Source organism: Lissotriton vulgaris, chromosome 4_1 (assembly GCF_964263255.1).
Source record: "Lissotriton vulgaris chromosome 4_1, aLisVul1.2, whole genome shotgun sequence".
Classification (NCBI taxonomy): Eukaryota; Metazoa; Chordata; class Amphibia; order Caudata; family Salamandridae; genus Lissotriton; species Lissotriton vulgaris.
In genome coordinates, this window is record NC_141691.1 from 1,174,140,575 (window position 1) to 1,174,154,739 (window position 14,165).

The 14,165-nt window shown below is 44.5% G+C and overlaps 1 protein-coding gene across 2 annotated transcripts in view; it reads left to right on the top strand.

Moving 5' to 3' along the window:
* Nucleotides 1-14,165, top strand: part of PIGN (phosphatidylinositol glycan anchor biosynthesis class N) — a 1,076,629-nt gene that overhangs the window by 979,921 nt on the left and 82,543 nt on the right. For both annotated transcript variants that reach the window (XM_086965406.1, XM_086965407.1), the window contains exon 26: nucleotides 311-386. In XM_086965406.1, the coding sequence (XP_086821532.1) occupies nucleotides 311-386 (76 nt within the window). The remainder of the gene's footprint in view (nucleotides 1-310; nucleotides 387-14,165) is intronic.

The following is a 14,165-nucleotide window of genomic DNA, read 5'->3' on the forward strand; positions in this document are numbered from 1 at the left end:
CCAAAAAATGTGGCTCTGAAAGACTTTGAAGAAGGTACGTTGGGGTGCGATGTGGTTAGCAAAGTGCAAAAAGTGTGCAGTTAGGCAGTTAAATGTAGTTTCTTTGAGCAATCAAAGAGATGCAACTGGTGCTTAAGATCCTTAAGCATTGTGGATCTGACGTGTCTCATGTGGTACACAGCTTTGAGCTCCCATCTCACAGAGAGCAGACTACTCAACGTCAATGTTGAAGAGTGGAACGTGTTGCGGCAGAGTAAAACGATGAGTGCCTTTTTCTGATTCTTTTTTCTAATTTCCATTTCCTCCCTAGCTTTGACCCTGCTTCGGTTTATTGCTTCCTGACTGTGTTCAACCCGTTTGTGATGGGAGCTTTGATGATGTGGAAGGTAAGTAAGACTCTGCCCTATCTGATACGATGACTCAGTGTGGCAGGGCATTGACTAGATGCACAGAAAGTTCACTGCTGACAATGCCTTCATTGTATCACTTCATTGGTATTTGTTATTACTAGAGGGCATGGTCACCGTAGTTTCTTGGCCCTGCAGATTGTTATTGATGACAGCGAAGAATGACATAGAGAGTTTTTAGCAACTAAGGTTAAAGAGATGGTTTTTGAGTGTCTCTCCGAAACTGCAACAGAGAGGAAAGGGTAGGAAGAATGATTGAGAGGGAATTCCACACCATGGCTGACGCAAAGGAGAATCATTTCTCATTGAATGTAACCGTGCATACTTTTGGTGTCGGTGGGTGGCTGCCTCACGTTAGGTTTGTGTTATGACAAATTCCTGAATACAAAGTCTGCAAAAGATAATCCTTATACGCTCTAACAGGTTTTTTTTTTTTTAAGAAAATATGTTCAAAGACATAGTCACTGTGTACAGGCTGATAGGTGCAATCTCCCCACGGTCCTTATGCCTTACATGAAATAGAGCCGTGGGTGGAAGGAGAATACGGCTTAAATAACAAAATGGCCTTAGGGCATTCTTAAGAAGAAGCAGTTATTCAGGCTATAAACAGTCAGGTAGTAGCCTATTATTGGCACTACTACACTCTGTAACCTCTTTTATTGTTAAATAAAATGGCATAAACGACCTGCCTAGAGATAATTTAATCCTTTAGTTTTAAGGCCCAATGCAGCAGGTTTGAGCAGATTCCCCACTCCCCAGACGTCTTGCATGGATTGAGCCGGCCTCATAATGAGGTAGGAGTAAGTACTTGTGTGGGACCAGGAACAAAGGAAATCTAGTCATGTAGGTGGGCTGAAGCAGGTTGCATGAGTAGCAACCATTATTAGTCTTAGAATTAACCATGGGCTATGTAAACACATGTGGAACGTCTCACCAATTTGACAAAGCAGCTCAGCAGCATTGCCAGGGTTAGCTAGAGACTTGTTTTGGAGTTCTGAAAGTAGTGAAGGCCCAGCAATAACCAGTCATGTTCTGCTGTACTATAAAACCTTTATAGTACAGTAAATACTAAAACTTAACCCGCACATGATGAGTGTTAAGAATAAAAGATAGAACATGCTCCTGTTTCCAAATGCTGATACTGATTTAGAAGCCTAAACTATTCCAAGGCGGGGGGCGTGAATTTCCTTAAGTGAGTATAAGCTTAAGAGCATCCAATTCATCTGTTGTAAAATTCTAAAATGACCAACGAAACCTGGATTGCTCGTCTCTTTTAGAATGGTAAAGATACTTAACATGAAATATCACATGTAGATACCCACACCTTACCAACCACTTGGTTTGAATTACATGAGAGACATCAATCTGCATGATTTTTTTGTATTACAAAAAAAAGTATTTTACTTCTAGAAAACATGGTCATCTACTGCAACTGAAGTATTAAGTGGATATTGTCACCGTCATGGAATGAATTTTAGTTGTACAGAAAAGTCCCCATTTTGAGGCACAACTATGAAGCTTCTTTATTTTTAGGTTATAGGTTACAGATAGGTATCTTGTTGCACACCCTCAGGAGCTTCAGATTTTTTTAGATGACCCCCTCAAGGGAGACACTCCAACTGACTTTGCATGAACACCATACAGCAGGCAACAGTACCTACACCATGATTCATACCATTCAGCATGGTCATGATAGGCACTCTCACAAACTCACAGCACAGTAAATCATAACTTTATCTCCCCATCTTTAGTAAGAAACTAACATATGATACTAAAACTAACAAATATAGGCTCACAGATCCTAAGCACCCTTGTGCCGAAAATGGCAAGTTTTGTCATAGCCAATTGGTCAGGCTTTAATAAGGCCTGGGCGGAGATCGCGGAGTCTCGCTAAGCGGAGTTCCGCTACGTGCTGTAAAAACTCAGCCGTGCTACGCGGAGTGTCGCGAGCGGCGGAGTCCGATGCATCACGCTGTTCATGCTGGTTTTTAGCACTAGGAGTTTCTCCCGTGCTGTAAAAGTAGCACAAACTGCATCACGCCGAGCGCCACAGGATGCAGTTTCTTTTTGCCATTTGAGTAGATTTTGTACTAGAGTGGCAGCTTCCTCAACGCAAGTGTTAGTGACCAGCCGCGACCTCCCTCATTCAGAAATCTCGCCGAGACGTGGTCTAGCGTGCGATTTCTCACGCTCGCCAACTTAATGTTGGCAAGCCGCACAAGAGAAAAAACTCTGGTCTGCGTCACTTGGCTGAGTTTTTCAGAATTCTGCGCGGAGTGGGCAAAACTCCGCTGGCAGAGCGGAATTCTTCACACACCCCTCGCTTTAATGTGTTAACGCTTTCAAACACAGGCATGCATTAATGTGAACAGACTATTTGTATCTTGTCTATGCCCATTCTGGCTCTTTTTGTGCCTGATATGCCTGTGGTCAATTTTTTTATTCGATATCAGAAAGATTGTACAGATCCTCGAACCTACATAATCAACACTCACAACAAAAACATCTAAAATGTTGCATTCTAATATGTTGCACACAATTTCTGAAATGTATCATAAAGAACAGAGCAATATATTTTATCCAATGTGTCCTCTTTTTAATTTGTCCCCGGGAAAACTTGACAACCACACCACTGGTGTCCTCATCTAGATTTTCATACTTTAAACAAAGAGAGCTTAATAATAATTTAAAATATGTAAGATCAATAGTAAATGTGTGATAAGTTAGAAAGCTTTTCTGCCAAAAGCTTTAGTGGGGTAGCCTAAGTCTCTTGTGTTTTCTGCCCTTCAGACTTTTTCCAGTAGTACAATCCTCCCATCGAGCGTCAGCATTGCTTCTGTCGCTTTTTCATGAAAGTCCCCAATGTTTGCCACCATCACCTACAAGTCGTCTGTGCGACCCTCCATGTCATGCACCATTGAATCTACTCCTCCAATTGTAGCTTCTAGCCCCTTCACTCTCTTCTCCATCCTCTCAAGTACTCCACTGTCATTGAGGACTTTTTTCTAGTTTCTGCAATATCACCATCAATGTCATCTTGATCTCCCTCTGGGTCTCTAACATTTCTTTTCCAATAGGCTCCCCTCAGCCATTTCCAGTCAGCCCCTTCTTTTTCCAAACAAGGCTCTGAATACAACCTTGCCTCTCGCTTTTACTTTTCCAAGCCATCCTCTCAGTCCACTTGCAGTGACTCCGTCACGCTGTGACTAGGCCTCTTAGCACACTGTTAAAAGTCAGCTCTCCTGGGAAGTGTGCCCTGATCTTTCCTTCCATACCACTCAGACAGCTACCAGCCACGTCCTTCAGTTGCATGACGATTGCAGTCCGTCGGACCCTCCACTCTGTAGTGTGGGGGTAGCTTCCTGTCTGGGATAAGCCGCTCTCACTCGTCCCCAGCTGTGCGGCCTCACACATTTGGGTGACTCAGAGATACTGGTGTTGCTCCGCTTCACTTGTCATCACCGTCGCCAGACAGAAGGTCCACTGAGGGTGTCAGCTGTCGCTGGCATCCTTTACCACTTCTCTCAGGTTTTCAAACAGGGTAATTCGCCCCACAATCGTCTTTGAGCAGTCAGCTGGGAATGGAGCGCCCAGGGAGCTCCGCAGAGAGCAGTCTTCTTGTCACCGCTTACCTCCACTTGTTTAACATATGAACAATGATTAGGGCTTTAAGTTGTCCGGGTCTCCCCGGTGCTGGGCACCAGCAGTTTTTTAAAGGGGGCTCGAAACGGGTCTCTATCGGGCTCTGTTTTGTGCCCTGGCACAGGCGGTCCCTTTTCTACGGACTGCAGTGACAGCAGCAGGCACATCGATGTGCACGTGTTCACACTGCTCGCTTCTTACTAGTGGAGAAGTTAAGGCATGACATCATGCCTGGTGAGCGTTATAGGAGAAGGGAAATCCTTTAAAGAGCGTCATTTTCTCTCTGGATATCCCTTCTCTTTTTGCAACTCAGGAGCAGCAACATTGTTGTGGTGTCACCAGACTTTAAGTGGAAGCTTTTTCAATATAATATGCAAGCCATAGTTGCTGCTTATTTACCTTATGCAACTAACAGCCATTGAGAAAGCCAATAGCCCTGACTTGTTGTTGGTATGATGTTACTTGTTGTATCATATATCTGGATGCAATGACAAAAACAGCAAAATACAAGCCGGCAGCACACTATGTTGTGCTACGCAAATGATGGACGGAATGCTGAATAAATCATACATTCACACCCAGTCTGGAGATCTGGGTTAAATCCATTGTTCTTTTGCTCACCATGCCACCCCAGTTTAGACCCAGCCATATGCAAATCAGTCTTGACCCTGTGCTTCATGTGAACAGTCCAGAAAGAACTGCCAAGCCAGGCCGTCCCTGGACCGGAAACAAGCATCCTGCGACTGATTTCTCGGTATTAGCCTTCATCAGCCAGGCTAGGTTGAATCAAGTGGCACAGTGAGCAAGGGACCCACATCTGGGCATACCCATCCCACTTTGGGTGAAAGGTGCTACGCAAACACATGATGGACAGATTGCTGAATAAATCATACATTCACCCCCAGTCAAGATATCTGGGTTATATCCATCTTTCTTTTGCTCACCATGGCACCCCAGTTTAGTCCCAGCCATATACGAATCAGTCTTGACCCTGAGCCTCATGGGAACAATCCAGACCGAACTGCTAAGCCAGGTCCTCCCTGGACCGGAAACAAGAATCCAGGGACCGTTTTCTAGGAATTCTTGGTTCCAGTCCTGGGAGGACCTGGCTTGGCAGTTTGGGCTGGACTGTTCCCATGAGGCACAGGGTCAAGACTGATTTGCATATGGCTGGGTTCAAACTGGAATGGCATGTTGAGCAAAAAAGGATGGATTTAGGCCCAGATCTCTGTACTGGGATGAATGTATGACTTGTTGTGCATTCTGTCCATCAACTGCTCTTTTTGCACTCTATGCTGAGCACAGATTTTTAGTGTGCATGTTTTAAGCCACGCCCTTAATTACGCTGGCCACGCCCCTTTGAGAGACCCCTCCGTTTTTTCATCCCACTTAAAGCCCTGACAATGACGAGCATGTTACACTGTCATCTGACTGTGATCTGCTGCTTGTAGTTTGTAAATGACCTATGAAAGATATTTCCCTTGAATTCTTTATATGACTCATAGTTCCTTCCAGGTTTTAGAGGCAAATTATCAACCTCTCCCAGAAATTACTTCAGATAGCAATTCTTGAATTTATAATATAAATTACGACGTAGCCAACGCTTTTGCTTTTAAGTATTGTTCCCCGATATAAAGGGACGAAGCAGCTTGCTTTCCCAATATTGAAAGTGTTTAACATCTCTAGGGCATCGTTTAAGTACAAAGAATGTGGATATATTATTCATCATTTAATTTGTACTTCAGGCTTTGTCTAAAAAAAAACATACATGGTCCTGTCACCCCAATTAGTATGACTTTAAAAACTCCGAAATTAGCCACGGCAGTCAGTTTATCTCAGGGGCTTTCCTTCAACTCAACTAATTTGGACTTCTTGCTAATTTCTTTAGTGATATATTCCGCTGTCCGTTCAAAAATCTCTTTCACTAACTACAGCAGTAGATATTCATGTTTGCCATGTAAAAATACATTATTTGATATGCCACCTGTCCTGATTTGGAAGAGTTTAACGGATGCCTCAGCACACACAGTTCCATAGCTCAATCGATAATGTGTCAAATGGTTGTGGAGATTGCTACCTTTCTGACGAAGAAAACGTTTCTCTTTACATTTGCATAAATTGAGTTTGAGCACTCTATAAGTTATATATTTTCTGTTTTACCTAAGGATGTGTTGGTGATTGTACAATCCCACCCTAAATAAAGACTCGGAGCCTGGAGTCATGGTAGGCGCACCTTTACTCTTCGCCTTCTGCCTTTTCAACTGCCCTCGTTCTTCCCACTTCCCGTCTATCCCCCGCTCCTTCCTTTCCTGCCTGCCCTGTCCCAACTGCGGGTCAGGCAGATGCGATACGACAGTGATACCAAACGGAAATGTTTGTGCCCTTAGGCCAAACCTAAATACGGTGAAAGGGGAATCCTTGACCTCAAGAGCTGCAGATTAGTTGCTCCCACCAGCCGGCCGGATTGTGCGCAATCATAGTGCAGTTTGGGATGCCAAAAAAAGTAGTGTTTGCTTTGTGATTATTCACGGACATTTGTCATGTCGTTTCCCACACTCGGGCTCTTGGTCCACCGTTGGTATAAGCTGTGCAGTGACTGAAGGAATGAGTCCTAAAAACACATTTTCTGAAGCAGTAGCGGTAGAGATTTCTACACTAAGCACATTTACCGTTTGAAAAAAGAGCCAAATAAAACGTCCAAGTGCAGAGTCCGTATTTATCACCCTGCAAGTGTGCATTGTCTGATCTGTGAGCAGACTTCATGGCAAGTGTAGGGCTGGCAGGCGCGCGTCAGTGGAGTGCACAGCCCACTTTGAGCATTTCAGCAAATTAGTAAACCATGTACATTGCCATCTCTGACACCGTATTTTTTCAGTTTCCTTTATAGTTTTTTTTAAACCAGTTTTAGTGGGCTTTTATTCATTTTATTGTGTTTAACCGACCTGCAGATCTTGAAATGTGTTTGTTAAAAAAGACATCCCACTATTTTATGCTTCACGTTCATATTAACCCTTATCAACGGTCTAGGTCGGTCACTGTAGGTTTTACATCTCTGTGTTTCTAAGTTTTCATTTGTGTCATGAATCAATACATTTTAATGTATTGGTTAGTCCAATCAACAGATGCCTTTCCCTGAATTTCTTTTCTTTATGAAATTTTTAGTGCAGACATTACATCTGCGCCTGCGGTGTGTTATTACTGTACGTCAGTGTGCTTGCAAGAAACCAGTCAGTAAATATATTCAGTCAATGCAAATATACATTTCAAGGGAGTATCGTTCAGCACTTCGACCCCCAATGTTCATGCTTGCCTTTCATGGGGGTTTCTCATCCCCATCTTTTGCTTTGGTGTTGATCCCAAGTCTGAGTTACATCTGTGCTCCTCTCGCCCTTTTATATCTCAGAGTGAATTAACGCAAGCTCATTCACCCCTCCGCTTGCACCTCATCTCTCCATTTTGTTGGGCTTTTGGCACTCTTTGACTTCCATCTCAAGCCTATGTACGTCTTTGCACTAATCACTGCTAGCTCAAAGAAACGTCTGCTGACTTTTGCTTTTTTTTGGTTCTTGGTAGTAAGCCAGGCGGTTCTCTCTTGAGATTTTGCGTGACTAGGCAACGAGATAGAATCCTGCATCTGGCTCATCACATCTGGAGCATCGGGTACCAGCTGCTGGGTACATTCTACTCACTGTCGTAGGTGTCTTGCTTGCCATGTGAAGGAAGTCAAACAGAATAATTTTGAACCTACCATTTCTAGATAATTTCTTGACGAATTTCCAGTCCTCCAGTACCCTCTCGAAGAGTGTAGACGTTAGTGCTCTGGGAGCCCCCAAATTATCATTAATAGCTTCCACCGTTGAAGTTTTGTGATATCTTTTATTGCATTCATTTCTGGTGTCATTTCTTTGAAGCCTTACCATTTCTGAACTCACAGTAGGCGCATACGAACTTCCATTACCCAACAGTGGAAGACCTTGAATTAGCACTTCTATTTTTAAGTTAAGTGCATGTGCTGTGCGAAATTCCAAAACAAAAAAGTCCTCAAAAGTAAATATTTTCCATTCTCACACATTTTGCTATTGGACAATATATGAAGTTAATGCCCACTCTTTGCATAGATCAAGGTCCAATCTCTTCTTGTGATCGAGGTATTAAATATAGCAGTGGTTTAAGGAGCTGACAGCATCAACAACACGGGGGGGGGGGGCGATGATCCCCGAGGTAGATGTGGTTTAATACAGAGAACTAAGTGCACCACAGCACTCATTGTACCAGCAAGGCGCACAAACCAGAATCGTGGAGAAAAAAACCCTATAAAGAGTTGCACCAAAGAAAACAAGAGTGTGAGCTATGAGGGAGATGCAGCCGAGATCTCAGCAAAACTTAAGAAGATCTCATTATGTTGTGTAACCAGGGAGAACTGTGTTTCGAATGCAGCATTGTAGTGGGTATGCTCAACTCGTTGTGCAGTCCTGGCTCTATGGCTAAAGATATAGGTCTTACTTGTATGTAATACACTTGCCCCGGCAGCAACTCATATAAAACTAAGGTTCACTTTTGGTTAAGATGAAGAAAGACATCTCACGAGAGGAAATGGAAATGAAAATGCGAGGCAGGAAGTATACAGCAAAGTTTGGTAATGGGTTGATCTGTTTAGGTTGGAAAGTGGCATCATATAACATTGGTCCGGTGCAAACTGCTTTAGGAGGCCTGATTTGAAGTGTGGTACAATCCGTATTAATTATGGCAGAGAGAGCAGATAAAGTTAAAGTTTGAATGTCACTTCCATTAGAGCCTCTCCGCGGTAGATGCTCAGCTGTTAGCGCGTAATTCAGTAAAGTGACATCTTTTGGATTTGCTGCCTGGAGGTAAATCGATTCAGCCCTTCAGTGACTATCACAAATCAAAGGGTTTGAAATAAAATTAAGTTTAAAGTTTGGCAATGAATAGGAAAGAAAGTCTGACTTGCCCAATGCAACATTGCCTCGACCGCGACTGTTTCTGATAGATGTGCCTTTTTTGGTAATGTGGTCCTTTTTCGATTCACTTTAAGCAAACTTTGTTACTCTTGCCTGAAAAGATGAAATCAAAAAGTCTTTACGAGGAGTCTGGGTATCTTCTCACCTCCACTACAATGAAATGTATTCCTCTAACAATAACCGTAGGGCTACAATTCTGTTGACATTTCAAAATGCCTCTACTAGAAGGCACCGCTGGTATCCAGATCAATGGGAGGCAAATAATCGACCTTGGAAAGAAGAAGGCTGGGTGGTCTCTGCACGATTCAAGCCTGTGAACATAAGATTGTGTATAGATCTTCATCAGGGGCATTATCAAACAGCTCTATTGTATCAGATTTTGCTGGTCTGACGGGCATTTCGTATGTTGTGTCTTTCCACATGTCTATGTGTATATATTCATCTGTCTGCCCATTGTCAATTTCAAAGGGTGAGACTCTAAATCAGGGGTCTCCAAACCGGTCCTGGAGGGCCGGATCCATGCCAGATTTTTAAAATAACTACATGTATCTCAATGGGGATATCCAAAAAATCTGGCATGGATCCGGTCCTCCAGGACCGGTTTGGAGACCCCTGCTCTAAAAGAAACATGATTAGGGTTTGAATGAATGGCATCCTCTGCAGGGATTGGCGTAAACTCTTTAGTATGGAAGTGGACCATATACTAGACTTATTTCCTTCTTCTTGCCCGAGTTGTCAACAATGTTATTTGAGGAGAGACGGAGCTCACACTTTGACCCGTTGTGTAGCTGCACTTCATATCCTTGCATACTAGACACTAATAGCTTTTTGGGACAGTTCATGTTGATATTTAAAATAGTGATTCCCCTCACTCTAGCTACTTTAACACAAAGTTTTGTGATTCCGGTTTTTCGTGATGTTCCAAAGGACATCCGAACTCCACCCCATCTTCATCCAAAGTAACTGCTAAATATTTTTAATACTTGTAAAACGTGGTGCTTAAGAGCTTGGTTATTGTTGTTCCCTTACACATCCAGTAACAGACCTTCAGTGTAACCCATCTGCCATCTCTTTGCAATAGAGTATTGCAAATAATGTCTGCATCACAGTCTATTTCCTGCATGGTCACTGTCGCTCTTCAGTCATTGGTTGCAGGTCAGCACTGGTAGTGGCATCAGAGATTTCAATATGCTGTTGTTTGACAAGTCACTGCATGCCCTTTTCACAATTTCTCCAACTCTTCCAAGCAGTCTACTTAAAAATATCCTCTCCTAACAACATACAGAGACTCAAGTCCTGTCTCTCATTCACTTTTGGATGTCACCTAACGCCCTGAAGCTAATTCAGTGAACATAGCAAACACAAAAAGACAACGGATGTAATACTGAAACTTTTCAGACACTCATCCCCATTCACAGATCTTGGTTGGATCCATCATCATTCTCCTGCTCACTAAGCCACCCAGTTTGGACCCAGCCATATACAAATCAGTCTTGACCCTTCTCTTCATGGGAACAGTCCAGCCCGAACTGCCCGGCCAGGTCCTCCCTGGAGTGGAAACAAGCATCCTAGGACCAGTTTCAGGGCATCCCCCCGCATCAGCCAGGCTAGCTTGAATCCATAGGCAAAGTGATCAAGGGACCCGCATTTGGGCATACCCTGGCCACTTAGGGCGAACATAGAAAATACAAAAAGATAACGGACATAGTGCTGAAACTATTCAGACACTCACCCCCAGTCATAGATATGGGTTGAATCCATCATCATTCTTCTGCTCACTAAGCCACCCCAGTTTAGACCCATCCAAATGCACATCAGTCTTGACCCTGTTCTTCACGGGAACAGGCCAGCACGAACTGCCAGGCCAGGTTCTCCCTGGACGGGAAACAAGCATCCTGGGACCTGTTTTGGGGCATAACCCCTCATCAGCCAGGCTTGCTTGAATCCAGTGGCAAAGTGAGCAAGGGACCCACATCTGGGCATAGTCTGGCTACTTAGGGCGCACATAGCAAATACACTAGGATAACGAACCTAGTGCTGAAAACGTTTCATACACTCACCCCCAGTCACAGATCTGGGTTGAATCCGTCATATTCTTCTGCTCACTAATCCACCCCAGTTTGGACCCAGCCATAGCAAATCAGTCTTAAGCCCGTTCTTCATGGGAACAGTCCAGCCCGAACTGCCAGGCCAGGTCTTCCCTGGACTGGAAACAAGCATCCTACGACCTGTTTCGGGGCATCACCACGCATCAGCCAGGCTAGCTTGAATCCAGAGGCAAAGTGATCAAGGGACCCACGTTTGATCATAACATGGCCACTTAGGGGGAACATAGCAAACACAATAAGATAACGGACATAGTGCTGAAACTTTACAGACACTGACCCCCAGTCACAGGTATGGGTTGAATCCATCATCATTCTTCTGCTCACTAAGCCACCCCAGTTTATACCCAGCCATATGCACATCAGTCTTGACCCTGTTCTTCATGGGAACAGTTCAGCCCGAACTGCCAGGCCAGGTCATCCCTGGACAGGAAGAAAGCATCCTGGGACCGGTTTCGGGTATCACTCCTCAACAGCCAGGCTTGCTTGAATCCAGTGGCAAAGTGAGCTAGGGACCCACATCTGGGCATAGCCTGGCCACTTAGGGCGAACATAGCACATACAATAGGATAACGGACGTAATGCTGAAACTTTTCAGACACTCACCCCTAGTCACAGATCTTCTGCTCACTAAGCCACCCCAGATTGGACCCAGCCATATGCAAATCAGCCTTAAGCCTGTTCTTCATGGGAACAGTCCAGCTCGGCCTGCCAGGCCAGGTCCTCCCTGGACCAGAAACAAGCATCCTGGGATCAGTTTCAGAACATCACCCCTCATCCGCTGGGCTAGCTTGAATCCAGTGGCAAAGTGAGCAAGGTACCCACTTATGGTCATACTCTGGCCACTTATAGCAAACATAGCAAACACAATAAGATAACGGCGGAGCGCTGAAACTTTTCAGGCACTCACCCCCAGTCCAGATCTGGATTAAATCCATCATCATTCTTCTGCTCACTAAGACACACCAGTTTGGACCCAGCCATATGCAAATCAGTCTTGACCCTTCGCTTCATGGGAACAGTCCAGCCGAACTGCTAGGCCAGGGCCTCCCTGGACCGAAAACAAGCATCCTGGTATTGGTTTTGGGGCATCAGCCAGGCCAGCTAGAATCCAGTGGCAAAGTGAGCAAGGGACTCACGTCTGGGCATACCCTGGCCACTTAGGACGAACATAGCAAACACAATAAGATAACAGATGGAGTGCTGGAACTTTTCAGACACTCACCCCCAGTCACCGATCTGGGTTGAATCCATCATCATTATTCTGCTCACTAAGCCACCCCAGTTTGGACCCAGCCATATGCAAATCAGTTTCGACCCTGTTCTTCTTGGGAACAGTCCAGCCCAAACTGTCAAGCCATGTCCTCCTTGGAACGGAAACAATCATCCTGGGACTGGTTTCGGGGGATCACCCCTCATCAGGCGGCTAGCTTGAATCCAGTGGCAAAGTGAGCAAGGGACCCACGTCTGAGCAAAGGGTCAAGACTGATTTGCATATGGCTGGGTTTGAACTGGGGTGGTGAAGTGAGCTAAAGAACGATGATGATTCAACCTTTATCTCTGACTGAGGCTGAGTGTCTGAAGAGTTTCAGCGCTCCGTCCATCATATCCTTGTGTTTGCGCTAATCCAGTGAAGACTGAATTGCTCATGGTTGCCACCAGCACTAAACATCTCCAGCATTAATCCTGGCTCTTCATCTTAAACTGGCTGGCAGACCATGCAACATATCTGGGACTCATGCTTGACATAGACCGGTCATCCAAGCAACACACAGCAAGGAAGACCAAGGCTGCATGGTTTCAACTCTCTGATAAATATGAACCCATTCGTTCTGTAAAATGTCCTCAGAACAACTGTACAAGCCTTAGCCTTCTACCATCTGGGTGGGGCAACACCCTGCTCAAAGTTCTCCACAGTACCACCCTAAACTCCTACATGGCTCACCAAGGGCTTGAAGAAGTTTAACCACATCACCCTCCCATTCAAATAACTGCACTGGCTCCCTATTCCAGCCTGAATCATCTTCAGGACAAGGTACATCACTTATAAAGCCCTCAACAAAAAGACCCCAGCTTACCTGGCAAACCAGCTAGTCACATATGGGGGGCAACCCTCAGGCTATGAACCTGGATATTGCCAGAAACTTAAGCGTTACCCCTTCAAGAAGAATTATCTCTGACTCAACAATCTACCCTTGACCTTCCACCAATAATTGTATCCTACGGGGGCTATGCCCTGTTAAGCACTCTATTGCTCTCAACAATACATGACTACATACCAGCTAGGGAAAGCAGGTTTGCCACGCCTCGTTTCCATGGCGTTGGTGCTTCTGCTGCTTGCATGGTACAGCAGCTATGCAGCTCCCTTCTCACCCAATCTGGTTGGAGTTCCTCGTCTTCCACCTCGGAGAGATGTGTTACCTGGAGAAGGTCTTTGTCTGCACGTTTGGATTTCAGATCATCAAAGGTCTTATTACAACCCCTTGAGTACTGGCACATGAAATAATTGAGTGAGACCTAAAATAGAGTATCCCAGGACCGAGGAATCCCAACAAAGCCAGAAACAGGGGGGAACAAGTCAAGGAGCAATACAACAAACACTCAAAAAGCAACAGGCAAGCCAGACAAGTGAGAAAGGGGGAAGAGAGACAGGGACCCCTCGCAATATAATAAAGAATGAAAACTGAAGTTGACATGGGGAGCTAAAGATGTTACAAGGGTTACTCTCCCCTCAATCCCTTAATAAAAAAAAGAAGCAGTGGAAGGAAAGACATCAAAGAGAAATAAAATGAGCAAGTCAGTGCTGAACAGATGTAAATTCAAATTAAACATTTTGAATACATTAAATATATTTGAAAACATAGAAGAGATGGTGGGGCAATTGACTCTTGTCATACTATAATACATTGAGATACAATATAATAACACAGATAATCCCTACTCATGTCATATCACCATAGAGAATACAAAGAAGGACATGGTGCTAGTAACCACACAGTAGCTGATCTCTGTCTGAAGAAGCACTGTGGGTG